The 27578-nt window shown below is 35.7% G+C and overlaps 1 protein-coding gene across 7 annotated transcripts in view; it reads left to right on the top strand.

Annotated features, from left to right (window-relative positions):
- Positions 1–27578, top strand: part of WDPCP (WD repeat containing planar cell polarity effector) — a 515554-nt gene that overhangs the window by 153023 nt on the left and 334953 nt on the right. For 6 of the 7 annotated variants that reach the window (XM_055241570.2, XM_063617935.1, XM_063617936.1 and 3 more), the window contains exons 7-9: positions 5023–5137; positions 7352–7485; positions 10977–11168. In XM_055241570.2, the coding sequence (XP_055097545.1) occupies positions 5023–5137; positions 7352–7485; positions 10977–11168 (441 nt within the window). Of the gene's footprint in view, positions 1–5022; positions 5138–6901; positions 7048–7351; positions 7486–10976; positions 11169–27578 lie in introns of those variants that run through there. The other variant, XM_055241573.2, reaches the window with a different exon arrangement.

The following is a 27578-nucleotide window of genomic DNA, read 5'->3' on the forward strand; positions in this document are numbered from 1 at the left end:
GAAAGGCAACATAAAGAGACATGGTCAGAGCAGGAATAATAAGGAAGGTACTTTTTGTCTGGTGGGGTGTCAAAGAAAAAGAAGAGTTTCGGTTTCTATTTGCCTCAGTTATCTCCTGCACAACATTTAAACAACATTCAAATTGGGACAGTGTTGGGAGATCCCACTGGCCTTCTCGTTGGTTCATCCTGCGGGACTTTTCAGTTCAGATCTGCTTCAGAGATGCCTCCCTTTACCACCTTGCCTGCTCTTTTTTATTTTCTGAGCTACCAGAATCCTCCCTCCAACCCCCTGCAATGGAATAGGACACTGTCTTGGTGCTCTTTTTCCTTTTTGTCCTACCAAATCTTGCATAGAACCTTTCCATTTTGGAGGTCTTAAGGACTAACGACTTTGGGGAAACAGGCAGAGATGAGAATAGCACTTTCCTGTCTGGACTGGAATATTCTTTCTTTGACTATATTTTTCTAACTCTAGTTATCTCCTTTACAATATTCAGGAGTATCTTTGGCACCAGTACTTGGCAACTCTATGCTTCCCCATAGGCTGTTTTATAAAAATGCGTTAATTAGCTTATTAATTGATTTATACCTTCTTATTCCAAAATCTGGTGTCAAGGATGCCTCTAGTCCATAGGACATTTGGAAATATGAAATGGTGGATATACTTGATCTTTCAAGTATCCAAACTCAGGTTCAATAAGAGGGTTAAACTGATCTTTTGGGTCAGAATGTCGCAGAGCTCAGACCTTAGATCTCTTTCTGTCTTTCCACTCATTTTTGAAAGGAGAGCATGTCCAGTACCATGGCTTTAAATACTACCTTTGTATTGTTGATGACTCCCAGATATACATCTGTAGTCCCCCATGAAGTTCAGACTCATTTCTGATTATGTACTAGACCTCTCCACTGGTATGTCCATAAATACTTTAAACTTAACGTGTCAAAATCAAACTCTTGTTTCTCCATAATCTAAATTTGCTTTTCTTCTAGCATTCCCAATCACAGTAAACTGTTGCTCAGGCCAAAAATCTTTGAGTCTTTCTCTCATATGCCACATTCAATTTTTCAGCAAGTGCTAGTAGATACTTTTTAAAATATATTTCAAGTCTGCCCACTTATCATTTCCTTCAGCATTACCATTCTAGTCCCAAGCCATCATCTCTCACTTCAACCACTGCAATAGGCTCATGATGGTCTCCTTGCTTCACTCTTGCCTGACCCCCTGCTTTAAAACATAAATTATATTATACTTCTGTGCTGCTTAAAACTCAGTGACTTCTCATCAACAAGGTCTAACCTAACCTGGCCCTTGACTGCCTCTCTGACTTCATCCTCTATGAATATCCCTTTCACTCACTCCCCTCCAGCCACACTGGCCTAGCTTTCTTCAATCAGCCTAGGCACATTCCCACCTCAGAGTTTTTGCATTAGCTCTTCTCTCTGTCTCGAACTCCTTTTCTCCAGATATTTATGTGGCTTGTTCTTTTACTTCATTTGAGTCTATATTCAAATGTTATTTCCTCAGAAAGGCTTATTTCTTTATTAGCCATCTTGCTTAAAGTAGCACCCTCCTAAATTTGCTCTATAGTTCTTATTGCTATTGTACATTATATTAAAACTGTTTGTTTTATTATCTGTGTCCACACTTGAATGCAGGCTCCATGAGGCCAGGGAGGGCAAGGGCATTGTCTGTTTTGTTCATTGCTGCATTCTCAGCACTTGGAACAGTGCCTGGCTCATATGATATACTAAATATATATATTTTGGGGTAAATGAGTGAATTTGTGAAAAAGTGGCTGTACCTATTCTTTGAAAAGGATTCTGAAGGAATGTCCAACCTCACTTGGCAGGATCCATAGTCTCCAAATCACTGCTCCTGCCTCCTTGCATAGATCAGTTATCTAACCAATGTATGCATGCTTTTGGCTCCATGGCACTCACCCCTCTGAATCTTTTCTGGCATCAGTTCCCTCATTTACTTACTCTCACAGGCTGTACTTTCCTTTTTCATCTCATAAAAGTGGGTTTTTAAAAGAATTTTATAACAAACGCTTATACATAGAAAAAGCAGTTTTTGTTAGGGTATGAGAGTTATTTCATGAGAGCAGTGGTGAGAACAGAAAACAAGGTAAAAGAAATTAGACACTTGGAAAAATTAAATTCCAGAGTTCTGAAGGAACTTGCAAATATTTTGGAGATAATATCCTTGTGAAATCATAGCAAATGGGAAAGGCAACAAAAGATTGCATTTTTTACTAATTATAACTCACGTGAGTGTCGCACATCTAACATTGAGTCCAACCTGGGTTACAAGGTTTTTAAAAAGACAAATGTGCTCAGAGTTGGTTAACAATGTAGTGAGGATATTTGTTATTTGATATGGATTCAAAGGGGTGAGTGTCATGGAGCCAAGAGCATGCATACATTGGTTAAATAACTAATCTATGCCTGGAGGCAGGAGCAGTGATTTGGAGACTATGGACAGCATCCTACAATTAATGGTTGAATAATAATAATAATTGCAAACACTGTGTGCCAGGCATTATTCTAAATGTTTTTTGTAAAAAAGTTATTTAATCCTCATCCTATGAAGTAGATACTATCATGTTTATTTTCAGGTGAGGAAATGAAGGGACAGAGAGGTTAAATTACACTGTCAGTGTCACACAGCTAGTAAGTAACAAGTAGCCAATATTGATTTTATTATGATTTCAGAGTCTGTGCTCTTAACCACTGTGTTATTATCCTTGAATATTTGAGGTGGGTGCTACTGAAGAATAATTGGGGCAACTGTTGAAGTTGTAGGGAGTCAGTTGTATCCTTAGCCACAATCTCAAGAGTCACCACCTCCTTCTCAGTCCTCTGAGTCTACCCAGTATGTACGTCTATAATAGGTCTGGTAAACTGGTAACAGTACTTTATTAGTTATTTGCTTTGATTTCGACCTCTTTCTATTAACCTACTTTTTTTAACCTACTTTAAGAATTATATTTGATTTCTTTTTGAGCCCTTAAATTTAATTTAGTGCTTGGCAGATAATGAACATTCAGTTTTTGGTGAATTAAAAAAATGAATGAAGGATCGTTAAATTGATTACAACTGACCCATGGTGGAATAGTTTTCCTGTGAAGTAGTGAGCTCCTGATCACTGGCAGTATTTAAGCATGGGCTAGATGCTTGAAGGGATGCTGCAGAAGGAACATCCATGTCATATGAAAACGAAAATTAGACCAAGTTTTTTTTTTTTTTTGTAACTGCAAATTATCTGATGTTCCATTGAGTTAGTTGTGATTCTTTCTCCAAACGTTTGTTGAGCACCTACTGTATTCCTGGCACTACAAAGATAAATGTGGCCAAGCCAACATCCAAAAGGAGCTGGTAGTCAATGAGTAATTAGGAAAAGAAGTGCTTAAGAGTATAGGTGTAAAGCTTTAGTAGATAAAAATAAATAGAAAAGGGTAGATTTTAGAGATGTTTTGAATAAAGGAGGAAGGGGAGAAGTAGATATAAAAGATGTCCCTAAAATTGCCTGTCTGAGAAGAATTTGAGGAGTTAAGATCACATGCTGTGTTGCTATGGGGGGATTCTTCAAAAGGGAAATATCACCATTTGCCATTAAGGTATGTGGTAGGGCTGGGTGTAATTCAGTAGAGATTAATTTGTGAAGCATTTTAAATTTCTTGAAACAAATGTGCCTTCTCTTAGTAGTCTCCAAAACCCATAAAGATGATTAAGTACTCTACCCCCAACTCTCTGCCCCTGTAGAGGTATTAACGCAAAATGGAATAATCTGTTAAGTCAAATAAAGGTAAGCTTTCTGGTGACTAGGACAAGAGTTCTGACAGTAAATGCAAAGCGACTCTTCAGTTTCTTTTCTGAATCATGTGCCTGGAATCTGTTAAGCAGTGAGGAATGGTGGTCTGTCTTTATATTACCCTGGTCCCTCATGCTGCTTATCTTTCACACATGTCCAAATATGTCTCAACACAGAATCATCCTCTCTAGCTGGGACATGATGCCTAGGTGGGTGGGGGATTCCCCTGTTTTGTTTAAAATCAAAGTTGTCTTTGAATTTGGCTAGCATGTTTGTGATTAGTTTACTGACAATTGGTTTTTTTTCTTCTTATACCATATGTTATTCCATGATTCATCAGCTTTGAGTCTGTTGCCTTGAAGGTGAAACAATTTCTTCCAATGTTGATATTTCATAATCTCATAGATAACAAGCATACGCATATGCATAGTCCTTTCAGAAGTTTTAAACATTTGGAGATGAATGAATTATGCTGCCACAAATGGAAAGGAGCAGTATAAAATTATAATGGTGATATCCAATCATCTTTTATTGAGTGGTTTTGTGAACACTGATATTGATAAAGCCTGGATGCTCTACTATATTCCTTTATCTCTCCTTGTGAAATTGTTTCTGATACGTGTTATTTGTTTATGATTTTAAACATTTAACATTTTACTTAATTGCCTTGATTTATGTGTATTTTCAAATTGTAGACTGACAAGATCTTTATTTTTAGAAGTCAGTAGTGTTTAACTTCCAAATAAATGCATAACATTAGCTGTTTATATTGTAATAGTGGCATCTCTTCTATATTTAATGTGTAGCAATGACTATTCAAACCTCAAGAAATGTTTTAGTTTATAATAGTAATTTTTCAAAACAATAGAATACATTACATTTTGTGAATCCAAAACAACGCAGTTATTTCTGCATGTGTGCTTTCTAAGTATTTAGAAGATTAGATTTCTAATAAACATGGCTTAAATTAGGTTTCTGCATGTAGCTTTAATCAATGCATTTATTGCGTTGCATCCTTTAGCCACCTTTCTCTTTTCACTCACAATGTCAGTAATTGTTTTTCAGTGAAGAAAATTCTTTATAATTTCATAGTGTAGATGCATGTGTAAAATATCTGTATAAGTTGTATATTTGGAGAGAGGTTTTTTAAAGATTCTGAATCACAGCATGTCTTCCTCCCCCTCTCCCCCCCTTACCTGGTTTTAGCTCCTCTTTGGTTCAGGTGTGCTGGTGTCTCTAAGCCTTTCTGGGCCACAGCTGGAGAAAGTGATGATTGACAGAAGCCTGGTGGGGAAGCTCATCTCAGACACCATCAGTGATGGTAATTAGCCCCATGTGCAAATCAATTGCCTACATTAACAGTGGGGCAGGAGAAATAGTGTGTCAACAGGTAGACTAATTATTACCACTGGGGACTTGCAAACACAACAAGTAATTGCTTGTAATAGCGTACTTACACCCCCTGGGACCAATACAAGTTTCTACTAATATTTAATATCAAAGTTTTTTTCTTCTTGTCAAGTGTTAAGCTTATATTCTGAGTTGTTTTTTACTTTTTCCTTAAAAGAAGTGAACATTTTTTCAAAATAGGGTTTTGTTTTCATTCTTTCAAAATTAGTTCTCTATAACTGGTACTTCAAATATATATTTCATTTCCAAATGAACTTTGAATAAATAACACAAATATATCAACACAACCACCAGTAAACAATTGATGCTTTGGCTCTCATAGGAAGATTCTTTGTTACTAAAGTCTTATGAATACTAACTTTTGAGAGATTTTGGGCTATATTTTCTAAATAGTAAAGATCAATGCCTAATATACTGGACAATCAGGTCCTATTAAGTGACATCACAATCAGTCTGTAATTGGTACAAACCACATAAGAAAAAGATATTAAGCCAGTTATTGAATAGGAAGGATACTGACATTTATTGAACCAAAAGGCTCTATATGCTGGGTTCCTAACCTACCTATTTAATACAAGAAAACAATTGTATAAAGTATAGTTATTTCCATTTTTACACATAAGGAAACTGAAGCTGAGCTACTAAGGAACATGTCCAGAGTCATATAGCTAGAAAGTGACTGAGCTAAGATTTGAATACAGGTTCTGGCTGCGAAGCCCATTTTCCTTTCACTATACTGTGCTGACTCCTGAATTTTTAAAGATTATATTCTTTTATTCAAGGTAAAAAGGTTGAGAAACATTGTATTTTAATGAAAGATTGAAAATGGTCAGTATCTTAAATTTAGTAATTGAAGGAAGTATGTCCTAGTGGAAAGGACAGAGGTGAGAATAAAGACATCTTGTGTCTGCTGTGTTCTCTCACTAGCTAAGTCTGAATAAATCAGACATAATCACATCATCTTGAAGAAAAGAACTCTGCAGGATGGCCATAATTAGCAACATTACTGATAGTAATAAGCTGGGGGTAGGATTGTAAGCATGCCGTTTCCCCTTCCTTACAGAAGTAAGGTGCTGAGGAAGCTTCCCTGTAGAAGAGGTTCCATTTTCATATGTCTAATCATTGACCCCTTCGTTGGTACTCCAAATAAAATACTGGCTGTGATGATTTTGTTATATTGATGCTCCTCAATGAGAATTAAAAGGAGACTTTCAGCACAATTCGTGTCTCTGAGTTACCCTTTTTCACGTATTTCTTTTATTTGTACCCAAAATAATACACTCTCATGGGAACATGGTAACAATGTGATTTCTTGGCAGTTCTCCAGATTCTCCTGTAATTGTGTAGATCCACTGTTGGTCACTGTTTGTATAGTCAGGGGTGTGAAAGTAAAGGAAAATATATAAAACATTTAATAATTTCTTTATGCTAGGAACAATGCAAAACATTTCTCAAATTCCTGTAACATGTTTTTATCAATAATTTTATGTAACATTAATAGCCCTTTATATAATCCACAAATATTTGTTATTTACCTACTTGTGTGCTTTAGTGACAAAGCTGTAGTAATATTGTGCTAATTTTCATTATTAAATATTTATGTAATGTACATATTGGTCATAATATGCTTTATTTCATCCAGCTTGTATACCCCTAAAAGAAGATTCATTGATGAAAATTTTTTAAATAAAGAGACTGGTAGAGAACACTGATCAGTATCCCCTAATAAATCCACTTTATCCTCAGATGGTTTCTATCATATAAACGTAGGATTAAACTCTTAGCACAAATAAAATGGAATGTTTTCATCTCTACATTCAGGTGTGAAATAGTTTTTTTAAAATACCTTTATAGCCCTGGTTCTAAATACATCTCATCCGGTGGTGGTCCTCAAATATCAGTGTATATTGAAATAGTCACAGGAAAAAAAAATCACACATGATTAGATTGACAATTATTGTTTATTCCTAATATCTTTAATATTTTTATAAAATGCTATAATGATATTCAAGAGACTTTAGTGATTTCAATTAATATGTATGTTTGAAAATAGATTTTTGTAACATCAGTGGAAAAATATTCATTATTTTATTCTAACTTGATATTATCTAATTATGTGTTTTAGCTCTTCTCACAGACAGTTTTATCATCTTATCATTTTTGGCACAAAACAAACTATGTTTTATTCAGTTTACCAAGAAGATGGATTCTTCTGATGTAAACAAAAGACTGGAAAAACTCTCAGCCTTGGATTATAAGGTAGAGATTTTGATTTATATAGTCATATTATTAATTATTAAGGTATATGAGAGTATCACATAAGTTGGTATTCTGCTCATTATTCTTCAACATTTCTGGATTTCAGAAAAACTGGAAATATTACAGGATTAAGCTTAATTAACTGTAAACAGTGGCCATCCTAAGTTTTCTTTTATACTCTCACTATAGGGGGTTGTCTAACAATGGCACATTTGGAGCAATTTATATAGTATTTATAGATGTCAAAGACAGAAAATAGAGGCAAGTTACACTTTTGAAAATGGTTGTCATGCTAGTGGTAGTATGTATACCATTCTCATTTTCGCCTAAGACCCCATATCATCTTTCTAGAGTAGGATAGCTGCTCTGGTTTCCACTTCACAAGTAAAGAAAGAAAGACGAAGGCACTTTCAAAGGTTAATACAAAAGTGTAATAAACAAGGAGGGGGAAGAACCCTCCCCCTCCAACTATAACTGGACAAAATGCAAAAAGAAATCTCCTTCATGTGTTAGTATCTCTCCCTTCACTAACTCCAGGTAATTTGCTTCCTTCCTGTATCAAGGGCTTCACATCTGTTAAGGCAGAATTTTTATTTTAAGTGATGTGTTTAATTTGAGTTTTGCCACATTACATTTTAACTGCTGGGAAGGCATATTCTCTGCTAGGATGAGTATCTAATACATTTTCCAGGCTGTTTCAGTTCAAGGCCTCTTTTCAGCAGTGACTTGTATTTGCAAGACTGATCCAACCTCCGTGATGTGGATTTGAGACAGTTCACTGTTCACTGGGAACAAAGCTGATATACAGCTTCCTTAAAAAAGATGCACACTTATGCCATACCTAGAGCATCTGTAGCAAGAGCAAAGAGTTTGAGAAGCTAGCTCTGTAGCTTGAAATGTGTGTGTGTTTTTGGCAAAGTAGTATTTAACCTAACCTTTTGCCCTTTGGGATTATTACTTATGAATGAGGTGGTGGTAGCATGGGAGGATTTAGTTTTATTTAGCAGAAACATTTATTCTTAAAAAAAGATTTTTAATGTGGAATAAAATAAATGAGTTTTTCATTGTGGTGATAAACTACCATCTAGTTTCATTTGCCAGCTTTGTGAAACTTCTATAAAACCTTAATATAGATTTTTTAAAACTGGAAATTAGTGCTACTTATTATATTTGGTTAGCCAAAACAAAAATGGTATTAGCATTCTTAAAGGGATATTAGTTCTAGAATGGCTAACTTCAGATTTACTTGAAATACTGTTTATTTACTAAAATTGATCGGTCTTTAAAATGTACCAGTGTGCATTAACTCAAACCATTTAAAGTAATTATATATAAAATTTTGGATGACTAGTTTCTTTATCTTAGGTGTGATAGCTTGATAAAATCTTCTCAGATGAAGAGTAGTAGCTACCTGAGAACAGAGGGAAACTGTCAAGATGTCATCTTTTCTTATGAAAAGATGAGGAAAACAGATCTAGCATTTGGGTCCTTAAACCTTAAGTAAGGGAATTACTTACTTGCTTATTTGAATATGCCTTTGGATTTAGGAAAATAGGAACATTGGCACTCCATGTCATTTCTATACATTAGAGAAGTAATCTGTTTCCCTTCAGAAAGCTCATTAATTTCATTTCCTGGTTTAATATTTAAAATATATATTTTTAATACTTAGTCAAATCTGCTATTTGTCCATTGTAAGGATATTTTAAGAAATTTGTTTATTTTACATTCCCTCTTGGTCATCATGACAGAATGCTGATAATATTAAACTCATAGGAAACAGGAAATTTCCTAACATTTCATAACATAAGTGATTTGTATTATGTGACAACTGAAAATGTCAGTTACTCATTGTGACTCAATTTCCTCATCTAGAAATTCATAGGTAACATACTTATGCAGCAAATCAGACATCGAAATAATGTATGTGTATTTTTAAGTACTTAGCAATTTCATCATGGTATTTCTCTCAAATAAGAAGACTTAAAACAATGATATTGAGAGCTTAAATATAAGAAATTACACTTAATAGCATAAAGTACATCTGTGTTGTCTGTCGTTGCCCATTTGGATTTTAAAACAAGGAAGTGGTATAGAGTATTGTACTTTTGCTTTTCTTTACAGCTGTACCATAGTTTAATTCTTTCAGATTGACATAATTTTGGCAAAGAAAATTGCAGAGTAAATATCCTTAAACTATTGACCTTTAACAAGTTTTCCTGTCTACATCTGAAAAAATCCAATTCAATTTATTTAACAGTGAAGAGACACTGTGAGGAGTTAAATGTTTACCATGAGAGAACAACACTGGTAATTACTTTGATTTCAGTTCCTTTTGATGTGCATTCAGAGGATGAAGAGGTCAGTAATATTATGGCCATGCAAATAGAAAAGGGTTCCTTTTGACCATATTGAAAAAAAATAGCAGAGGATTATTAAAGCATTAACCTTGGTTTTAATGGCCTTGGTTGAGTGGTGAGATCACAATTTGGATGAGCCTGATTATTTACTAAATACAATACATAAATGCAACGGGTTCTTAACACCCATTGCACTCTGGCATTATCGCATTACTGCCATCCTTTGTTGCCTTGCAGACAGGAATATGAAAGCAATCTGTCATGTAGTGAGACTGGCTCCAGAAGCATTTCTCTGATAAGAAGACCCCCTGCCCTTTGCTAGTGTCTGGTCCAGTAGGCTTAGCCATGCGCTTAATCCCCAGAAAGTGGTTCGATTATTGCTGACCAGCAATGGCAAGATAGTTTTTTTTTTTCTTCCAAGCTATCAACCTTCCATTAATTCCTTAAGCAGAAATACGGTGCAATCTATATTTCCTTGGCATGTGTCACACAGATGGTGCCGTGCTTATGTTTTCAAATAACCATGTTCCAAAATAACATAGTTTGAATAATAAATTCTACAAATCCTGCCTAAGAAAGAGAAGCATAATTCTCAGAAGCTGCATAAACTTTTATGCATGATGCTGTGGCTTATCCCTTTTATGCAGAATATATGTGTATACGTCGCATATATTCTTTAAAGAGATATTTGCCTCAAGTTATTTTTCCTTTTTTTGTTGTCAGTCATTGTTAACATGTTATGTCTTAAATAGTAGTGGGACTCTCTTGGTCAGCAGTACTGAACTTGTCATTTTATACAGCTGGTCCTAAATCCTATATGTAGGTCGATACTGTCAAGCAACCATGACTGTACATTTTGGTATTGATTGGAATTGCTACATTCAATTCCTTCCTAACTCACATTACTTCTTTTCCTTCCTTCGCTAAAAATGGGGAGAATTTTGAACATATGTCTTTTTTATATATGTGTCAGAAGAATTTGGTAAATTCTGACACCTTCTTATGCACATGTTTAACATGCATATTTACTTGCATGTAACTACATTTCCAGATGCTTTAATTTTTGTAATACTTGAGGATTTTGCATCTTTTAAAAGAAATGTTTCATGTATGCTTTTTTTAAATCATTAGATTTTCTATTATGAAATACCTGGCCCAATAAACAAGACAACAGAGCGACATCTAGCTATCAACTGTGTTCATGATAGAGTTGTTTGCTGGTGGCCACTGGTCAACGATGATGCTTGGCCTTGGGCCCCCATTTCTTCTGAGAAGGACAGAGCCAATCTACTCCTCCTGGGTTATGCTCAAGGAAGACTAGAGGTAAATCTAAAACAAATATGTACATTTTAATAAAGTGTAAATAAAATAGAACTATTAGATTTTCTATTCTGAAATAAATGTGAATATTTTTTACCTATAATTTATTTTTTTCAAATAGTCAAAAAGTATCATATCTAGAAGATACCCAGACAATTCCAGGGCTGTCTAGAATAGTATAGTAATTAAGAGTCCAGGCTTCCAGGTTCAAATGCTAGCTCTGCCACTATGTAGCTTCCTGTCCTTGACCAAGTTACTAACTTGTATGTGCTATAGTTTCATTATTTGAAAAATACAGTTCATGATGATAAATGAGTTAATACATGCATTTAGAGCAATATCAATGTATAGTAAGCCCTGAATCACTGTTCACTCTTACGACTCTTGTTATTATCATTATTAATTCTATTATTACTGTTTACTCATGATATCATGCCTGTGAAAGCTTTTGTTACCGGTTACTCTCTTCAAACTTCAGTCAGTTAACAAACATTAGTTAAATGCCTATATTGTGTAAGGCCCTGTCGTGCCAGACCGCATTTGGGGCAAGGATATTTAAGGAGAGTTATAGATTATGAAGTGAGTACATATCCTCTATCGATTCATGATAATGGTTTGACCATTCATTCATATATGTGAACCTATGTGTATTTTCAGTTTGTACTAATACTTTGGTTACAAAATTCTCTGTTTTTGTTGTATTATAACCATAAAAAAAAGCTTCCTCTCCCCCACTTTCTTATGTAGGTAAAATAGTATGTTCCTGTATTTGCCTCTAAATCAGTTATCTTTTAGACTTTAAGGAGTATTTCCCAGAATTAGTATTTGAGATAAGATGAATAAGTTTAAGTTTTCTCTATCCCTACCTACCTCTCCTGGTTTTATAAACTTTCAGGCTGTCTTTTTAAGACTGAAGAGTCCTAAAATTTGATGTGTAATAAATATGTATATATGTATGTATGTCTTCCATAAAAATCCTGGTAATCACCGAAAGATTTTTTAGTTTCCTTTTTCTGGAACTTTTCTAATTCTGTTACAGTGATTAAAATCACTTGTAGTGATATAGGTGTGGATTTTGTGAGGCTAAATAAGTGCTCTATTCCTACTCACTTCCTGTTAATGACCAACATTTTATTGATCTTGAGTTCAGTAGTTGATTGAGTAAAAGACTTTGTTAAAATGACTTAATGTAATTAAGCTAATTAGAATTCAATTAAATGTGTGTCTTATAATAAAAGTAAAAATAATTAAATTAGCTTTTAGTTACATATTTTACAAATTAACTTTCTTTGAAATGAGTCCTTATATGAAAGTAGGACTGTCCTAAAAGGATATACATAGTCTACATACCTCATTGCCTGGTGTCATCTAGATCATGGACTTTGGAGTTGAACAAACTTGGGGTTGCCTGTTGGTTGCATCATATACTATGTGACCTTAATCAAGTTTACTCCCTCTAAGCTTCTGCCTGCTTCTAGCTAATTCTGTGTTCTGTGGCTTTGAGTAGATCACCTACCCTATCTGACTTTAGTTTTCTTATTTTTAAAACAATTGCTTTAATTCAGATAGGTCACCTCTAGGTCTTTAACAGCTCTAAGAAGTGCTTCTGTGGATCCTGAAGCACAGGTCTGATTTAGACATTGCCTGCTTAAAAGTCTTCTGTAGATGCTAAAACCAAACTCAGCCTCAACACTAAAAAACCCACCCTGATTGCCCTTTGCCTACCTTTCCAGTGTTGTTTCCTTACATAAACCATGTCTTAGTCAAATGTATTTACTTGCTGACTCATTATTTCCTACCTCTGCATGTGCACATTAGTGGTATTTCTACTTGAAATAGCCATGTCATTTAGCAACTACTGAGCATGACCATGGGGTAAACACTGTATTTCATACCAGGGGATATGAATAAGAAACTGTCCCTGCCTTCAAGGATCTTAGTGTCTGCCAATAAGAGACAAATATGAAAATGTGTAAGTGCATTAAAGTGTTAATGGTGCTGTGGGTAGAGTATGTGTAAGCTATAGTGGGACCCAATAGAAAGTGGTGATCGATTATCTACTTAGAGAGATGTTAAGTAGGGAAGATTGACGAGGCTTCCCAATATGCTTAAATATGAGCTTAGCACACAATTTTACTTTTTAAAATTATCCTTTCTTATCTAACCTTTCTAGAGTTGATATCAAAGTTTTATTAGCTCTGTGGAACGATTTGGCTAGCTTTTTCCTTTTCTCCTGTCTGTAAAAGTACCAAAAGAAATTGACACTTGAAAATTTGGTAAAGCTTACCTATAAAACTTCCTGGGTGTGATGTCTTTTAAGGAGGGTAGATTTTTTTCATTACTGATTCCATTTTTAAAGAATTGTTTTTTTCCTTTTTTTTCCATAATTGGTGTTTCTAGAAAATTACTCATTTTATGCATTTGAGTATTTTTTCATAAAGTTGTATGCAAATTTGTACATGATTCTTTATTCACCACTGATTGTGTAATTTCCTCCCTTTTGATCTTATTAAGATATATAATTCATTTTTTTGTCAAGAGCTTTTGTTTTAGGAATTGGCCCTTTTAGTTATTCTAGCAACTGGAAAAATTTGTAAAGATTTCTTTTTTAGAGCTTCATGTGAAAGTCATTATGCAAAAAGTGTAATCTTGTAGAAGAAATGTCTAGGGCATTAATTGTTTTTCTTGTGTGTGTGTGAAGACATAATCTTTAAATACGAAGAATAGAATTTTTTTTAGAATATCGTGAACCAAAAGTACCAGTGTATTAAAGTAGTATTCAGGCATATTCCTTTAATTTTTTTTTTTTCAGTAGCAGCCGAGGGACTTCTTGGACTAATCATCAGAATAAAGATAACAATATGCTCTTAAAACCTAAAATTCAAACTAAAAAAAAAAAACCAGCCTTGTAGAGAAGAAATTTAATCATTGGATCTACTGAACTATAGAATTTTTAAAAAGCATTTATCATCTAGGTTCTATCAGAAAAGATAAGCTTTTATTTGGACAATGGCAGGATCCTAGAGCAGTAGTTCCTAGCTTTGACAACACATTAAGATCACCTACAGAGCTTTTAAAAGAGGCCCACCCAGACCAGTTACATCAGAATCTCTGGAGGGGAGGGAATATCATTATCTTTTATAGGTTCCCTAGGCAATTCTCGTGGGCTTCCAAGTTGAGAACCACTGCTATACAGCAAACTTAAAAAAAATGTTTTTTAAGCCATCTTTTTTACATAACAGACCATGAAAAGGATAAAGCCCACATACTGAACCAAATGAGAGTTTTAACAGTAGATTCTAAGTAGAAAATTGGCTTACCAAGCAGCTCAAAACAAAACAAAGGAAACATAGAAATAAGCTCTCTGTGACTGAATTATGTGACTTTCAGAGGAGAAACATTTTTAAATTATTTTATGGATATTAGAAAACTGCTGGTCTAATTTCACACCACAGAACTCTAAACAACAGTCTATATATATATAATATATATATTTTAGATATAAAATATATTTTATATATAAAAAATTTTTATATATAAATATTTTATGTTTTATATATTTTATAATATATATTATATATGACATATATAATATATATTATATATGACATATGTCACATATAAATATATTACATATATAATATATTTATATATTACATAATATATATTATGTAATATATAATATATTTATATATTACATATATATTATATATTACGTAATATATAATATATTATATATTACGTAATATATAATATATTATATATTACGTAATATATAATATATTTATATATTACATATATATATAATAACTTTAGACGGAGTCTCGCTCTGTCACCAGGCTGGAGTGCAGTAGTGCAATCTCGGTTCACTGCAATCTCCGCCTCCCAGGTTCAAGTGATTATCCTGCCCCAGCCTCCCAAGTAGCTGAGACTACAGGCACGCACCATCACGCCCAGCTAATTTTTGTATTTTTAGTAAAGACCGGGTTTCAACATGTTGGCCAGGATAGTCTCGATCTCTTGACCTCGTGATCTGCCCGCCTTGGCCTCCCAAAGTGCTGGGATTACAGGCGTGAGCCACCGCGCCCAGCCCAACAGTCCATATCTTAATTAGAAGAACAGAACAGAGAGAATTATGTAGTCTAAGAAAAAATTCTTTTGAAAAATATAAATAGTACAGAAAAAATTTTTTATAAGTAAATTCATTTAAAAATATTAATATATTTTAATGGTCTATATGTAGATTATCACATATAACATGGTAGTTGTTTTCATTTGAATTTCCACATACTCTTTTTCTTTTATTTTTCAACTTATTTTAGAATTGGGAGGTACTTATGCAGGCTTGTTAAGAAAGATGTATTGCAGGTTGCTGTGGTTTGGGGTATGATTGAAGCCATCACCCAGGTAGTGAGCATAGTACCCAGTAGGTAGTTTTTTAGTCCTTGTCCTCCTCCCTCTCTCCCTGCTCTACTATTAGTCCCCACTGTATATTGTTTCCCTCTTTATGTCCGTGTATACTCAGTGTTTAGCTCTCACTTATAAGTGAGAACTGTTGTATTTACCTTTCTGTTCCTGCATTAATTCACTCAGGATAATGGCCTCCAGCTGTATCCCTGTTGCTAGAAAGGACATACTTTTGTTCTTTTTTATGGCTGCATAGTATTTCATGGTGTGTGTGTGTGTGTGTGTGTGTGTGTGTGTGTGTGTGTATCACATTTTCTTTATCCAGTCCACCATTCGATGGGCACCTGGGTAGATTCCATGTTTTTGCTATTGCAAATAGCACTGCAGTGAATTTACAGGTGCACATGTCCTTTTGGTAGAATGATTTATTTTCTTTTCAGTGTATACCCAGTAATAGGATGGCTAGGTCGAATGGTAGTTCAACTCTTAGTTCTTTGAGAAATTTCCAGACTGCACTCCACAGTGGCTGGACTAATTTACATACCCACCAACAGTGTGTAAGTATCCCTTTTTTTTCTGCAGCGTCACCAATTTCTGTTATTTTTTGACTTTTAACAAAAGCCATTCTGACGAGTGTGAGATGGTATTTCATTTTGGTTTTGATTTGCATTTCTGTGATGATTAGTGATTATGAGGATTCTTTCATATGTTTGTTGGCGATTTGTATGTCTTCTTTTGAGAAATTCATGTCCTTTGCCCGCTTTTTATAGAGGTTGTTTGTTTTTTGCTTCTTGATTTGTTTATGTTCCTTATAGATCCTATGTATTAGACCTTTGTTGGATGCACAGTTTACAAATATTTTCTCTCATTCTGTAGGTTGTCTCTTTACTCTCTTTACAGTGTTTCTTGCTGTGTAGAAGCTCTTTAGTTTAATTAGGCCCCACTTAATTTGTGTTTTTCTTGTATTTGCTTTTGAGGACTTTACCATAAATTCTTTGCTAAGACTGATATTGAGAAGGGTATTTCCTAGGTTTCCTTGTAGGATATTTATAGTTTGAGATATTACATTTAAGTTTTTTAAGTGAATTAATTTTTGTTTAATTTAATCGTGAATTAATTTTTGTTTATGCTGATAGGAGGGCTTCCAGTTTCATTCTTCTGCACATGAATAGCTAGCTATCCTAACACTATTTATTGAATAGGGAGTGTTTTCCCCATTGCTTATTTTTGTCAAGTTTGTTGAAGATCAAGATGGTTGTAGGTGTGTGACTTTTTTACTGGGTTCTTTATTCTATTCCATCTCTAGGTTGCTTTGGGCATTATGGCCATTTTAACAAGAATGATTCTTCCAATCTCTGAGCATGGAATGTTTTTCCATTTATTTGTGTTGTCTCTGGTTTCTTTCAACAGTATTTCGTAGTTCTTATTGCAGAGGTCTTTTACCTCCCTGGTTAGCTGTCTTCTTAGGCATTTTATTCTTTTTGTGGCTATTGTGAATGGGATTGCAATCTTGATTTGGACATTATTGGTGTAGAAAAATCTTGCGTGATTACCCTGGCAAGGACTTCAGTACTATACTGAACAGGAGTGGTGAGAGTGGGCATCCTTGTCTTGTTCCAGTTTTCAAGGAGAATGCTCCCAACTTTTGCTCATTCGGTATGATGTTGGCTGTGGGTTTGAAATAGATGGCTTTTATTATGTTGAGGTATGTTCCTTCGATACCTATTTTGTTGGGGGTTGTGAAAGGATGTTGGATTTTATTGAAAGCTTTTCTGCATCTATTGAGGTAATCATGTGGTTTTTGTCTTTAGTTCTGTTTATGTGATAAATCACATTTATTGATTTGTGTATGTTGAACCAACTTTGCATCCCAGGGATAAAACCTACTTGATTGTGGTGAATTAACTTTTCGATGTGCTGCTGGATTTGGTTTTCTAGTGTTTTGTTGAGGATTTTTGCATCTATGTTCATCAGGGATATTGGCCTGAAGTTTTCTTTTTTTGTTGTGTCTCTGCCAGATTTTGGTATCAGGATGATGCTGGCTTCGTAGAATGAGTTAGGGAGGAGTCCCTCCTCCTCGATTTTTTTTTTTTTTTTTTTTTTTTTGGCATAGTTTCAATAGGATTGGTACAAGTTCTTCTTTTTACGTCTGGTAGAATTCGGCTGTGAATCCATCTGGTCCAAGGCTTTTTTTGGTTGGTAGGGTTTTTATTACTGATTCAATTTCGGAACTCATTATTGGTCTGTTCAGGTTTTCACTTTCTTTCTGGTTCAATCTTGAGGGGTTCTGTGTTTCCAGGAATGTATCTATTTCCTACAGATTTTCTAAGTTTTATGCGTGGTGATGTTTACAATAGTCTCGAAGGATCTTTTGCATTCCTGTGGGATCATTTGTAATGTCATCTTTGTCATTTCTGATTCTGCTTATTTGGATCTTCTTTCTGTCTTTGTTAATCTAGCTAGCACTCTATTAATCTTGTTTATTCCCTCAGAAAACAACTTTTGGTCTCATTGATCTTTGTATGGATTTTTGTGTTTCAGTTTTGTTCGGTTTTCTGATTTTGGCTATTTCTTTTCTACTGCTACCTTTGGGGTTCATTTGTTATTTTTTTCCTAGTTCCTCTAGATGCAATGTTAGATTGTTAATTTGAGAGCTTTCTAACTTCTTGATGTAGGCATTTACTGCGGTAAATTTTCCTCTTAACACTCCTTTCACCCAGAGATTTTGTATGTTTTGTCTGTTTTCATTAATTTCAAAAATTTTAAAATTTCTGCCTTAATTTCATTGTTTACTCAAAAGTCATTCAGGAGTAAGTTGTTTAATTTCCATGTAATTTTGTGGTTTTGGGAGAATTTTTGGTATTGATTTCTATTTTTATTGCAATGTAGTCCAAGAGTATAGTTGGTATGATTTTGATTTTTTAAAAAATTTATTGATACTTGCTTTATGGCTAAGGAGGTTGTCAGTTTTTGAGTGTGTCCCTTGTGCAGATGAGAAGAATGTATGTTCTGTGGTTGTTGGGTGGAGTATTCTTTTATATGTCTATCAGGTCCAATTGGTCAGGTGTTGCAGTTTAGTCCAGAACTTCATTTTTAGTTTTCTGCCTTGATGATCTGTCACATGATATCAGTGGGTTGTTGAAGTCTCTCTCTATTATTGTGCGGCTAAGTCTTTCACATAGGTCAAGAAGAATTCGTTTTATGAATGTGGGTGCTCCAGTGTTGGGTGCATATATATTTAGGATAGTTAGATCTTGTTGAATTGAACCCTTTTTTTTTTTTTTTATCATGTAATACCCTTCTTTGTCCTTCTCGACTATTGTTAAAGTCTGTTTTATCTGATGTAAGAATAGTGGCCCCTGCTCTTTTTTGATTTCTGTTTGCATGATAGATCTTTCTCCATCCCTTAGTTTGAGCTTGTGGGTGTTGTTAAATGTGAATTGGCTCTCTTAAAGACAATAGACACTTGGACCTTGTCTTTTTATTCAACTTGCAACTCCATGCCTTTTAAGTGGGATGTCGGGACCATTTACATGCAAAGTTAATACTGATATGTGAGATTTTGATGCTGTCATTGTGTTACTAGCTGGTTGTTTTGTAGATGATGTTTAGTTGCTTTTGATGTGTAGTTGCTTTATAGTATTTGTGGGCTATGTGCTTACTTGTGTTTTTGTGGTAGCAGGTATTATTCTTTTGTTTCCATGTTTAGCACTCCCTTAAGGACCTCTTGTAAGGCTGGTGTACTGGTAATGAATTCCCTTAGCATTACTTGTTTGAAAAGGATTTTATTTCTTCTTCACTTATGAAGCTTAGTTTGGTGAGATATAAAATTCTTGGTTGGAATTTCTTTTCTTTAATGATGCTGAAAATAGGCCCCTAACCTCTTCTGCCATTTGTTTTGTTTTGTTTTTTTGAGACAGAGTCTCACTCTGTCACCTAGGCTGGAGTGCAGTGATATGATCTTGGCTCACTGCAACCTCCGCTTGAACTGGGTTCAAGCGATTCCCCTGCCTCAGCCTCCTGAGTAGCTGGAACTACAGGTGCACGCCACCATGCCCAGCTAATTTTTGTATTTTTTAGTAGAAATGGGGTTTCACCATATTGGCCAGGCTGGTCTCGAACTCCTGACCTCATGATCCGCCCGCCTCAGCCTCCCAAGAGTGCTGGCATTACAGGCATGAGCCACCATGCCCGGCCTCCTCTTTTGCCTTTTAAGTTTCTGCTGAGAGGTCTGCTGCTAGCCTGACGTAGTTCCCTTTGTAAGTGACCTGACCCTCTGTCTAGCTCCCTTTAAGATTTTTTCTTTGATGTTGACTTTGGGCAATCTGAAGAGTATGTGCCTTGGGGATGGTTGTCTTTTATAGTATCTTGCATGGGTTCTCTGTATTTCTTGAATTTGCATATCAGTCTCTCTAGGAAGATTGGGAATGTTTTCTTGGACTGTATTCTCAAATATGTTTTCCAAGTTGCTTACTCTCTCTTCTTCCCTCTCAGAAATGCCAGCGAGTCATAGGTTTGATTTCTTTACATAATCCCATATTTTGCAGAGGTTTTACTCATTTTTAAAAATTCTTTTAAAATTTTTTTGTCTTACTAAGTTGATTTGAAGAACTCGTCTTTGAGCTCTGAGATTCTTTTCGTAGTTTAGTCTATTATGTTGTTAATGCTTCCAACAGTATTTTGAAATTCTTGTAGTGAATTTTTCAGTTTCAGAAGTTGAGTTTGATTGTTTCTTAAAATGGCTATTTCATCTTTCTACTCTTGAATCATTTTACTGGATTCACTGGGTTCTACTGGGTTTCAACAGAATCTTGATGAGCTTCATTGCCACCCAGATTCTGAATTCTATGTCTGCCATTTCTGTTGCTTCAATCTGGTAAAGAACTGTTGCTAGGGAGCTAGTGCACTTGTTTGGAGGTAGGGGGACACTCTGACTTTTGAATCACCAATGTTCTTGCGCGGATCCTTTCTCATCTGAGCGGGCTGGTATTGTCTTTTGGATTTGCGGTTGTTGAATGGGGCTTTTTGTTTTTACATAATTTATTTCCCTTGAGTTTTTAACTGTGGTCAATAGGCTTTGTTTCTGGATGCTTTCAGAAGGCCAAGTGTCTGCACAGGATCTTCATTTGTGGCTAGATTCTTGCTCTCGGTTTTACAAGCTATGTATACTGGAAGAGTATTTTTGGTGTTGTAATTTAAGCTGCAATCCAGTAGATGGCGCTTAAGAGTAATGCCTGGCAGATAAGTTCTTAGCCACGTGGCTCTTGTAATTTCAGCACATTCGCAGCATCTCTCTGTGGTATAGGGGAAAAGATAAGCCCCTCGCCAGATCCATTCCCGGGCCTTGGGGATCCCCGTCCGATCACTCGCACCGCGCCCAATACCTTTGTTAGGTATTCTAGGCCTCAGGCTTTCTTAGATACGGGCTGTGGCTGGCAGACAGGCTATACCCTTCCCAGATAACCCTGTGGAGGGAGGCATGCCCCAGGCCCACACCAGCCCACGAATACCCAGTTTCACTCTTCTGAGTGTTCTGAAAGTGGGAGCCCTTCCCCCGCTTACATGCTGGCCACAGATCTCAGCTCGGCTCCCCTGAGTTGTGTGCTGTAACCCTGGGGGATTGGGACTGGGCCTGCAGCTTTGCTCTCTGGCCCCTGGTTTGGGTACCGGCCATATTGGGGCAGTCAAAGTGCTCCAAGGCCACTAGCAAAGCACTCAGGCTGGGCAGTGGAGGCTGTGCTGTGTACACACTGTTGCAGGAGTAGCCAAGCAGGGCCTTGGGAGGGGCTGGTGGACAACGAGGGTGTGAAGAACAGTCATGCCTCAGTCCTATGAGAAAGACAGTCCTCTTCTCTCCTGGCTCAGTGGTCAGTTGGGGGATAGAACTACCTGGAGGAAAATGGAGAACCTATGACCACATTTTGCTGCAGCTGCCGCACTTACAAGGGCTGACGTACACCCCCTCCCCCACCCCACCCCCCCCACACCGCGCGCCTCCCTGGGCTCCATGCTGGCTGAAGCTTTGTCTCTGCTTACTCTCTGGGCAGATACCCCTGCCAATTCAAACGTGTATGGGGGTTGTGGGATCTCTTGTAGCTAGGATCCCAGAGGTAAGCGGCGAGAGAGCGTTCCCCTGCCATCACTTCACTCACCCCTTCCTTAGGAGCTGTTCAGGGCCAGGATCTAGTCCTGGTGCTCAGCAATCCTATGCAGGGTTCCTAGTTTCTTCCATCTTCAGCTTCGTGTCTGTATCCCTCTCTATTGAATGTCAGTGTTTTTTCTCCGAAGATCTGTTGCAGGTACCTTGGCTTACTCAATATTTTGGTCTCTCTCAGTGGTAGAGGTACCTCCTGGCTGTGTCAAGTTGGCCATCTTATCCCTCATTAATCTCCACATACTTTTAATATTTGTTTTTGGAAAGTTATTACCATCCTCCTAGAACTAGTATTTTATTCATTTGCTTTGTCACATAATTCATTTGTCAACAAACACCTTTAGCTTGAACCAACTTTTATCAGTAATGTGAACCACTATCAATCACATGATGACAACTTATTCTGCCCTTACTTTATAGTATCTAAGCAGGTACTTTAACTTTTCAGATATGTAGACTTGATAATGCTTTCTGAGTATGGTGGTAATTTCATGATCTCTTACTCAGAACAGGTCCTTGAATTTGTTTACCAAATTAACCAAAAATATATAAGCAGAGCTATTAAACCTTAAAATATGTTGTCAGGGAAACATAAGATTATGAAAACAATTTTCCCATAAGAAGAAAAAACTAGTTTTCCAGGGTTTTTCAGGAGCAGTAACTTATGGGAAAGTAATAATGTAACCAACTATTAATGTAATTTGATACAATAGGCATTCAGAAGGCATTATAAATGCATCCAACTGTAAAGGCAAAATACTTAAGAAACCTATCTTCCCCAAAAATGCATATACTGTGTTAGCTTTCAACCAGTGACAAAGATATTCTGCTTTAGGGATGGCAATTTTTAAAGAAACCTCTTTATTATAAAATAAAGCACACATAAAACCACACAAAATAAATGCATAGTTTAATGAGCTATTACAAAGGAAACACTCCTGAAACCACCACCCAAGTGAGGAAATAGAATTGTGCAGGCACCCAGAAGTACCTCCATGTGCTCTGTCATGATCTTAACCTCTTCCCTGTCCCCCAAAGTAACTACTATCATGACTTTGTATCACTTTCTTGTATACCCATATAGCTTTTATCACCGAGTGTGCATCCCCAGAAACCATAGTTTAATATTAGCCATTTAAGACATTTTAATGTGTATCTTAAATCTCTTTTAATGTACAAGTCCCCCATCCATCCTTTCTTTTTCTGTAAAATTTGTTGAAACTGTAGTGTCCCACAGTCTGGATTTTATTGCTTGCATATTCATGTTTGGTTCAATATGTTTCTCTGTTATTTGAAAATTCCTCAAGTTAGTAGTCAGTTTTGGCAAGACTATATGAGATGGTGTGTCTTTCGTCAGGAGGCACATAATTTCATATTTTCTCTCAGTTCTTTCTCTTTTTTGATGTTAGCAGCTATTCAATGTTCAATGCCTAGATCCATTAATTCATTAGGGCTGTAAAATGGTAATATTATAATTATATTATTTATTTTTCATTGATTACTTGGGATACTTTTATAAAGAGACACTTCCACTCAACTCCTGTATGTTTCCTAATGGTTGTACTTATATAGGGTAAACAGGACAAATGTCTGGTTATTTTCTATTTACCAGTTTTTGAGATAATGAATTGATTCTCTAGTACTCTCTGAAGGTGCCCTGTTAGCTTTTGTTTTTAAAATAGCATTATTAATTCATGAATTTTAATACATTTGATTTGATGGGGTCCTAAATTATAATTGTTATCCTTTGGAAGCTCAGATTGTCCCATCTTAGGCCAGTGGGAGGCTCTTCAGGTTGGCTGTTCTTTTTGTATGGCCTCAGCAGTCTTGGGTAGCTTCTCTGCTATCTGTTGTGATAGTATATTCTTTGTTTATCTTGTATATTTTCTGCCCCACACCTGGAATTAGTCATTTCTCCAAGACACTGTGGTTTCCTTTTAATGGAAAATGGTATTTTACACCTGAGTCAGAGTGTTAGGGATATTAGGCTGTTGTTTTTGGGTTGATCGTTGTTTCTAGGTTTCTTCAGTAGAAAGAGTTGGAGATTTTATACATATACATATTCGTAATGAGTCCGTGCCAACACTTACAACTCAAATTCAGGACTCCAGAGTTTTTAATTAAACCTCTTCTGTATTACATTTATATCTCCTTCTTTCTGTATCAAAAATCCTAGTTTGTAGGGACACAGGATGAATAAGAATATCCCATAATTTCTCATTTACTTTAACCCACAGTACACACTTAACAGTTTCAAGATAATCATGCTAATACTACCACTGTATATAATGTTCACTTTCTTTTAATCTTCATCTAGTTGTCTGTAGGTTTTGGGTTTTGCCCTTTAGTTTAACTATCTGTTTTATGTGGGGACTTAGAGACATTAAAAATCTGTGGTACTCCCCGTGACAACTCTCCAGAATTAGGGATGCCGTGTTTATGGTCATGATGAACACCTTTAGTTTGAACCAACTTTCTGTGAAAGCTTAAGGCCTGTGTTTAGATTCACATTTTTGCATGTGGATGTCCAGCTGTTCCAGCACTATTTCTTGAGAAGACTATCCTTTCTCCAATGAATTGCCTTTGCTACTTTGTCAAATATCAGTTGATTATATTTGTGTGGGTCTATTTCTGGGCTTTCTGTTCTGTTCCATTGATCTATTTACCTGTTTTTTTAATGAAATAAAGTTTTTAATATATTGTGTTGACTATTATAACAAGTAGTTCTGTGGATTGGAGGATTTTATTAATATAAACATAATTTGTAACTTTCACATGCCCAAAAGTATGCATAAGAAAATGCTTATGCTTACTAGTAAATATGTATGTTTTTCTAAATTTTTCTTTTTATTCTTGTAAGACATTTATATATTTATCCTGTATACAAATGACAGATTTCATTGAAAACTATTACAAATAAGAGAGGTATCCATTTGAAAACAATTGCTACTATTTTGTTTTTAATTGATAATTTGAATAAGTAAAGATGTAGAGCAATAGGGAACTCTCATTCACTATTATTGTAGAGTAAATTAGTAAACTCTAATGGAGAGCAGTTTAGCAATAGGTAATATAATTGAAGGTGAGTATCCTACACTAAGAAAAACTGGCCCATGTGCACAAAGAGGCATGTACAACAGTGTTCATAGCATCATTGTAATAGTAAAAATACATTAGAAACAACTTAAATGTCTACCAACAGGAAAATGAAAACATCTTGTGGTGAATTTAGAGGATGGAATGCTCTACAGCAGTTTAAATGACTGAACTAGAGCTATGTGATCATGTGAAATCTGAATAGAATAAGTTGAGCAAAAAGAAATTACAGTATGACAAAATACAATAACATTTACATAAAATTTTAAAACATTCAGGATAATGCTATAACACGTTGTTCTTGATTGATGATGAAGTAGTAGTATGCATAGGATTAAATACCAAATTCATAATAGTGTTGCATCTGGGGAGAGAGGCAAGGGAATAGGATTTGGCAGGCCTTAACTTTATCTATGATATTTCTTTCTTTCTTTTTTTTTTTTTTTTTTTTTTTGAGATGGAGTTTCGCTTCTGTTGCCCAGGCTGGAGTGCAATGGTGCCATGTCGGCTCACCACAACCTCTGCCTCCCGGGTTCAAGAGATTTTGCTGCCTCAGCCGCCTGAATAGCTGGGATTACAGGCATGTGCCACCATAGCCGGCTAATTTTTGTTTTTTTTTTGTTTTGTTTTTTTTTTTTTTAGTAAAGACGGGGTGTCTCTATGTTGGTCAGGCTGGTCTCGAACTCCTGACCTCAGGTGATCCACCCACCTTGGCCCCCCAAAGTGTTGGGATTACAGGCGTGAGCCACAGTGCCTGGCCAATATTTATTTCATTAAAAGAAATGAAGCAAAAGGATAGTATTTCATGAAACTGGTTTTCACATTTATCATATTATTCTGATTTTATGTGTTTTGAATGCATCATGGTAAAAAAGTAAAAATAAAGTGTACCTTTTAAAAAAGTAAAAATAAAGTGTACCTTTTAAAAAAGTAACAATAAAGTGTACCTTTTTAAAAAGTAAAAATAAAATATACCTTTTATCTTCTGTTTCTGAAAATTTCCACAAAGTAAGAAGGGAAATAGAGATTTCAGAAAAAAATTCTGCTGATAATCTAAGAACTTTTGGTTGCTGCATAATATTTTAAATGATTGTAATAGCAAAAATATGTAATAGCAAAAAATAATCGAAACATTAAATGTTTACCTACAGGAAAATGAAACATTTTGGTTACTTACTGGCACTTACTGGTGAAAGTTTTCAGTTCCAGAAAAGGCCACTCTTTAAGTAATTTTTTTTCCTGATTTATGTATCAGGTGACCTTAAAAGGATTATAATAGATATATTCCATACCTGAAACATGAAACATGAGGATCTTAAACCTATCTCTGACTATTGTTTTTCTGCTTTTTGTGTTTTCTTGATTTTAAATATCTTCCAGAGATTGGCATCAATCATGTTGACTGATTATTTTTCTTCCACCTTTGATGGCATTTGGATCAATTCTATCTACATTTTTCAAATGTAGCTTTTTAAAAATGAAAATGAATCATTTCAGTGATGCATTTTTCAGCAGGTTTCAACCTTAAATAAGACAATGTATGACTGATTTATACTGGCTAAAACAATCACTTTAAGATACACTTAAGGGGCCAGGCACAGTGGCTCACACCTGTAATCCCAGCACTTTGGGAGGCCAAGGCGGGTGGATCACGAGGTCAGGAGTTCAAGACCAGCCTGGCCAAGATGATGAAACCCCATCTTTACTAAAAATACAAAAATTAGCTGGGCATGGTGGTGGTTGCCTGTAATCCCAGCTACTTGGGAGGCTGAGGCAGAGAATTGCTTGAACCCGGGAGGTGGAGGTTGCACTGAGCCAAGATCACGCCACTGCACCCCAGCCTGGGTGACAGAGCGAGACTCCATCTCAAAAAACAAAAACAAAAGATAAACTAAAGGATAAACTACTACCTTATTCATCTTTGAAACTGGGAAATCCCAGGACATTAGGGACTCTTTATTTTTTCTACTCTTTCTTAGTTTGAATTTTTCAGTTCTCACCATTTCTTTCTTTACCACACAGTTTTCTTTAAAAGCAAAAAAACAAACAAGAAAAACAAAACACTGGACGTTGGCCGTTTCTTGTGTAACAGTCTTCCCTCCCTGGCCATTTTTAACACTGCATAGCCTGTGGTTTAGCTAACACACTGCCTGTGTTTCTGTGCTTTTCTTCTTTGTCCTACCCTATTGCCTTAGAATTAAAGCAGAGATGTTTTCCTTTAGATTTTTAGACTTTCATCAGACTTTTCACCTCATAAAAGTTTTTTCTTCTTCCTTTAATTGTCTATACTGTTTTTCCCCTTCTCATTGTTTGCCTTTTCACCATGCCTTTGTTAGAACTTTTTACCCTGTTCGTTATCATAGGCATTCCCTTTCGAATTCTAATGACCAGTTCCTGAAATCCCCAACGTATATTTTAGGACTCTTTAGTTATTCGATTTCAGAATTCACCAAGTCTAGGAAGTACCTGAAGACAGGATTAAGACCAAGAACCCAGTAAGTGAAGGAATTCTTGATCATGAAGTTTGTTGATAACAATAAGCGTGCCTCATGGAAGATGGGAGTAGACTTCAAATTAATCTTGATAGATTACACTAATGTCACCAACCACTATCCTATCTTTTTGGATTCTTCTGTCTCCTTTATGCTTGTCATTTAGTATTTCTCCCTTCATTACACACCATATATTTCGTTCTTTTTTCTTAGCATCATATCTTGGATTTGGTCATCTCTTGACTAGTAATTCAACCTAAGCTG

The sequence above is a fragment of the Symphalangus syndactylus genome, chromosome 14 (genome assembly GCF_028878055.3).
Source record: "Symphalangus syndactylus isolate Jambi chromosome 14, NHGRI_mSymSyn1-v2.1_pri, whole genome shotgun sequence".
NCBI lineage: Eukaryota > Metazoa > Chordata > Mammalia > Primates > Hylobatidae > Symphalangus > Symphalangus syndactylus.